Source organism: Canis lupus, chromosome 21 (assembly GCF_011100685.1).
Source record: "Canis lupus familiaris isolate Mischka breed German Shepherd chromosome 21, alternate assembly UU_Cfam_GSD_1.0, whole genome shotgun sequence".
Taxonomy (NCBI): Eukaryota; Metazoa; Chordata; class Mammalia; order Carnivora; family Canidae; genus Canis; species Canis lupus.
Genome location: NC_049242.1, coordinates 30,635,702 through 30,641,701, shown reverse-complemented (window position 1 = coordinate 30,641,701; position 6,000 = coordinate 30,635,702). Strand labels below are relative to the sequence as shown.

The 6,000-nt window shown below is 39.6% G+C and overlaps 1 protein-coding gene across 1 annotated transcript; it reads right to left on the bottom strand.

Annotated features, from left to right (window-relative positions):
• Positions 1-3,033: 3,033 nt before the first annotated feature.
• OR2AG2 (olfactory receptor family 2 subfamily AG member 2) lies at positions 3,034-3,984 on the bottom strand. Its single transcript, NM_001388735.1, has one exon. The coding sequence runs from the start codon at positions 3,982-3,984 to the stop codon at positions 3,034-3,036; it is 951 nt and encodes a 316-aa protein (NP_001375664.1).
• Between the last annotated feature and the right edge of the window lie 2,016 nt (positions 3,985-6,000).

The following is a 6,000-nucleotide window of genomic DNA, read 5'->3' as shown; positions in this document are numbered from 1 at the left end:
TAGATAATAAAACTTTAAAAAAAAAGTTGATGAGGAAAAATGAGAGAGAAATGTCTTAATAGACTGCCACAACTAGAGAACTAGCCTAGAGTTACTCTTTATTGTTATATTTATAAGAAGATAGTATATAGCCAAACAATTGTAAAAGTAATAATAACAATAAATTAATAACATTTCAGGATTATTAAGAATGCTAATAGGAAAATCAGCTATTTGGAAGCACAATTAACTTAAAGCCTCACCATACCTCATGTACCAAAATAAATTGCACAAAAATTAAAAACTTAAATATCACTTATGAAATTATTAAGGAAATCTAAAGGAAATATATGTAAATATATTCTGAATTAAGAATGAGAATTATAAGAGTATGATCTTCTGAAGAATACAAAGGAAAAAAGATGGATTTACACCAACTGTGTAAACAATTCCCTAGTCAACAAATCCTGTCAGGTATTTAAAAAGAAACTGAAAACAAAGGTTATCACACACATTACTATCAAATTGTTCATAATCTTCACCTCTAAAGAGCTACAAAAAATCATTAGGATAAAATAGGTAATATAAAGGAAAACATCTGCTACATCTATTTGATGTTTACTAGATTGGCAAAAACAGTTCATTTGATAAGACAGCACTAGAAAGACTATAGTGAGGCAGGTACTTCTGCATAATACCAGACAGAATGCAAAGTGTTTCTAACTTCCTGAAAAGCAGTTTGATTCTTTGCAACAGTAATTTTTACCCCTTCCAATTTTACTTCATTTTTATTTATTTTTGTTTGGTTGGTTGGGGTTTTTTTTGTTTTTTGTTTTTTATTGGAGTTCGATTTGCCAACATATAGCATAACACCCAGTTATAGTGCTCATCCCATCAAGTGCCCCCCTCAGTGCCTGTCACGCCGTCACCCCAACCCCCCACCCACCTCCCTTTCCACTTCCCCTTGTTCATTTCCCAGAGTTAGGAGTCTCTCATGTTCTGTCATCCTTTCTGATTTTTCCCACTCATTTTCCCTCCTTTCCCCCATATTCGCTTTCACTATTTTGTATATTCCCCATATGAATGAAACCGTATAACTGCAACAGTAATTTAAATAGTATCTTTGCCATTTCTCAGTAATTTCACTCCTAGAAATTTGACCTAAAATCAGACCCTCACATAAGAAAATTTGGGGGACTAAAACTCAATGTAGTCAATTGCCCATTTTACAGAAGATTTATTTATATAATGGAATATTATTATGTAGTCATTTAAAATTAAGTTCTTTCAAAACTACTTACTATTTCTTGTTTTAAGCACTATTTTCCAGGCTCTGGTCTCAGTGCCTGATATTGATTATCTTATTCACTCATCCTAAAAACATCATGAGATCATCCTGAGTCCTCTTATTATCACCACTTTTAAGATAAGCAAACTGAGGCACAGATTTAATTTAATATCCCAAGATACACAGACAATAAAGGGAGAGTGGAGAGTCACACTCATATAATCTAGCTCATCCCTCTCTGCCACTCAGTCCCTACTCCTACACTACAATGTCCCCTCTTAGCAAGAAATAAGGTTCACTAAATTTTATATTACAGACAAAAAGAAAACAGGACATTAATCATTGTGTATATAACAATTAAGTAAAATACACATATGGATAACAAAAAACTGAAAGGACAACTTTAATTTTACCTTCATTCTAAGTTTTTGAATGTTCTCTTTTTATTATGACTTGGTTTAGTTTTAAATTAGCTTTAGCTCCTATGATTAGCTTTGTAGATTTGGCAATTTAGCATTATTCCTATAAAGAAAAAAAACATTTCTGAGTTTTCACAAAGCACTATCCTCAAAAAAACAAAATTCCATCTATTTGAGCCAGGGGATTTTGGAACTTCTTAACTGAACAGATTTCAGTTCCCAATTTATGTTACTAACCTTCCACATCAATATCAAATGACAAAATAAAGCATACTTAAGCTAGCTAGAAAGTCAATTATATATATTATCTTACCTTTCCTATGGACACAGACATACATATGCTCATTTTAAGAATATGAGCTTCTTGCAACTGTTTTGATGTTTCAAACATGTCTCTACACATTTAAAGTCACATTTTTTTATTCAAGTATTGTATGCAACAGATGTCTCTGTTACTGTATGTCTACATGGTATCAAATATGGTACTTTCACATTCTATATATTCATCTATATTTTTATTTTTTTAAAGAATTTATTTATTCATTCAAGAGAGACAGATATAGAGGAAAGAGAGACAGACAGACAGACAGAGACCCAGTCAGAAAGAGATGCAGGCTCCACGCAGGGAGCCTGACATGGGACTCGATCCCGGGTCGCCAGGATCACGTCCCGGGCCAAAGGCAGCGCTAATCAGCCAGGCCTCAGGGCTGCCCTCTCCTTTTTATTTTTAAACAGTATAACAATGCCCCATTTTCCTTATTTGCTATCTCAACATAGGTATTATCTTTATTTATCTTTTCAATATGGACTACTTCTTAAGTCTTGAGTACAAATGCGGTTACAAAACTACTACTATTTCTAAATAATTGCTTGAAAAACCTAATAAAAAAGGCCACTTTATCTTATGAGGATATTTATTTCTAACTTTAATCACCTAAGAGAGCAGTCCTCCTCTGTTATTTAGAGGTTACTGAACTTGGTCACCCTAAAACTAATGCTGTTTCTCACTGCTGCATGATATTGAAACTGAAACTTGGTCCCCTAACCATGTCTAATTATTTGCTAATCATGTCAGGATGAATTCCTACCATGAAGTGAGTCTATGATACTCATTTCATGCTTTACTTCTTCTAGTATCTTTTACAATATGGACATCTAGTTCCTATTACAAGGTCAGGGTGGTGTGTCCCGTGTGAGTACAGCTTAAGGTGTCAATGCTCACAACTATATTGAAATAGAAATTTTTTAAGTGTTTCTATCTACTTGAACAGAGTACCACATAAAGACCAGTTGTGTACAACTTTTGATTGGGAAAAGAAATGGTGAGAGACAAGCCATGAATCCTCTTTAGAAGGTACAGTGTGTTGGCAACATATATTTTCCCAGGACCCTTCTCAAGGCCCCCATGACCTCCTGATTCCTCAGGCTATAGATAAGGGGGTTCAGTGCTGGAGTGACAACCGTGTAGAAAAGAGAGATGATGTTGTCCTGCCTGGGGCTGTGGAGGGAACTGGGCAGGACATACATGAACGTGGCAGCTCCATAGTACATCACAACCACTGTCAGATGGGAGGAGCAGGTGACTAGGGCTTTCTGCTTCCCCTCATTTGAGGGCATGTGAAGCACAGTACACAGGATTAGTACATAGGAGGCAACAATGGCAGAAAGAGGCATCAAAAGGAAAGTCACTCCTGTCACATACACCAAGAGTTCATATCGGGAGGTATCTGCACAGGCCAACTTCAGCAAAGGAGGAATCTCACAGAGCAGGTGCCTGATCTTCCGAACTTTACAGAAAGGGTAGTGCATGGTATACAAGGTATGGCCTAGAGCATTCAGAAATGCCAGGATCCAGGCCGTGGCCACCATGAGCCAGCAGACCCTTGGCCTCATGAAAACCATGTAGTTCAGAGGATGACATATGGCCACGTATCTGTCATAGGCCATGAAGGCCAGCAGCAAGTCCTCTGCACTACCCAGCGCCAATGCCAGAAACATCTGAAGGGCACAGCCTCCAAAGGAGATCGTGTATTCACTCTGCAGAAAATCCACGAGGGCCTTGGGAGTGACAACAGATGTGAAGAGGAGGTCCATGAGTGAGAGCTGGCCGAGCAGGAAGTACATGGGCACATGGAGCCAGGAATCCACTGTGATGACCAAGAGCAGCAGGCCATTGCTGGTCAGAGCCAACATGTATAGGACAGTGATTGTGGCACAGAGCAGTTCAGGAGACCCACTGTCATTCAGAATCCCCATCAATATAAAGCCACTGCCCAAGGTGGAGTTCCAGTACTCCATTCTGTGTTGTTTCTTCAGTTGCCTAGAAGCAAACACATTCTCAGTGAATGTTGGCTAAGGTGGCCCCTCGTTTGTAACATCACAGGCTCCTGATGATGGCCAATGTGAATCCAGAGAGGTGATGTCTTTCCTACTGGACATGGATTTGACCTCTTGATCTCTCAGGTTCTAACACTTTTAATTGTATCTTGATGAAGGAAGCATCCAAATGGAGAGCAATCATCACAGCAATGGCTAAATATTAAGAGGTCACTACAAGAAAATATCATGCAGGACATCAAACCTCAATATGCATCTTTCCAGAATGATTAAATCATCTCTCTCTCAATAGAAAGCAATATCCTGGCACCCAAGCCCTTGGTTATTTTTGTACCTATGTTTTAAGTATAATGATTGTCTCATGATTTAAATCCCCAGTTAGTGCCCTAACAGACCTGTTCTGAATATAAAATCCTAAAGCAGGTACAGAACTGTGACTTCAACAAAGCACTTCCACTTCATTGTCCATATACCTTAGGTCTACATTTGTTTGTAGCACTCAAGGCTGTAGATGTAAGCCTCACAGGAAGAGCTAACTATGTCCACCTCAGTCATCCCTCTGGACCAGTAACCACCACGCTCTCCATGTGCAGAAGGGATTCTAGACTGAGATGAGGGTTTGGTGTGTTTGATGTGGTGTTGCTTTTATGAGCTAAACCTTTAGGCTCAATGACAACATAGGTGTTTTATTACAGGTTATGAAAACATGCAAGCCTGGGAGAACTCAAAACTCTGAAGAGGAGGCCCTGCCCAGAAAGACCAGAATGTTTGTCTTTGGGAGAAATGATTGAAAGGTGCTGGCAGCAAAAGAGCATGTGCTACATGTTGTAATCAGGCTCAATAAGCCTACCCTCCTTCTCCTGCACCTGACCCAGATCCTTGTTCTCCCTCCTGCTGGGACAGAATATCTACACTGGATTGAAGAGCCACAGAGATAAAGAGGATAAACTCCTGTTCTGGAGAGCAACCGTTAGTGTATTTCACCCACCCCCAGAGAAAAGTTAGAAGAGACAGGAACCTGGGATTAACAACTATCAAGGTCATACATCATGGGAACTAGGCGATAGTCCAATTCTGACCATGCATCAAAGAATCTGTAAGGGAAACATATCTCTAAGTCTTTCCCTACATTGTGGCTTCTAATTAGGATATTTCACTGGTTCTTTTACTGGTCTCTTCTGGGCTTACAGGATTTTAATGGTGGAAAGGTTTTAGAGCATATGAAAGACAGATCATTGATTTTTAGATGGCCCTTGATTTGGAGGCATTTATTACCAGAGAGGTTCAATAGTCCTCTAGCAGAGGCCGGCAAAGCCTGTGCTCTAAGGACAGGTACTGATACTCCCACCAGGAAGCAGACACTCAGACCTGGGATGTAGCATAGACTCTTTCTTCATTTTCATTCATTTTTCTTCATATTTAGAAAAACAGGACTATGGGGCCTTAGGACAGAGTACAGAGAACCTGGAAGACAGAGTAGCTTAAGTTCTTAGGGTCTGCTTTGGGCCCTGTTTCTCAACTCAATGTATCTAGAGGATGCATACTTCCCTGAAAGAGAGACAAAGTTTTTACCTCAGGTAATGAGAAGCTGAGTTGCCCAACCATGCAAACTGCCCTGGGGGTTGAGGGTCAAGATTGTCCTGTAGAAATAGGGAAAGAAAGAAAAAAAGAAATGGGGAAAGAGTGAGCTTTTCCAGCAGTTTCCAACTGGTTTAAATTTTGCCAAGTTGAGTTAAGAGTCTGAGGAGTCTGACCAAGGCAGGCGTCAGGGCGGCATCTGGTCCTTCTGGTCCTCTAGAGGTCTTGTCTGGGGATGTAATAGAGACAGAGGACAAATACAGTCCTTGGGCAGTTTCCGTGGAGCTCTTCCTTCAGAGATGGGTTTCCTGTTCTCACAGCTGTGGAGAATTAGGAGAAACTGCTTCCATCACTCAGTTCTCCAGGTGAGAACCCATCCAGCTCTTCTGGAGAAGTTGT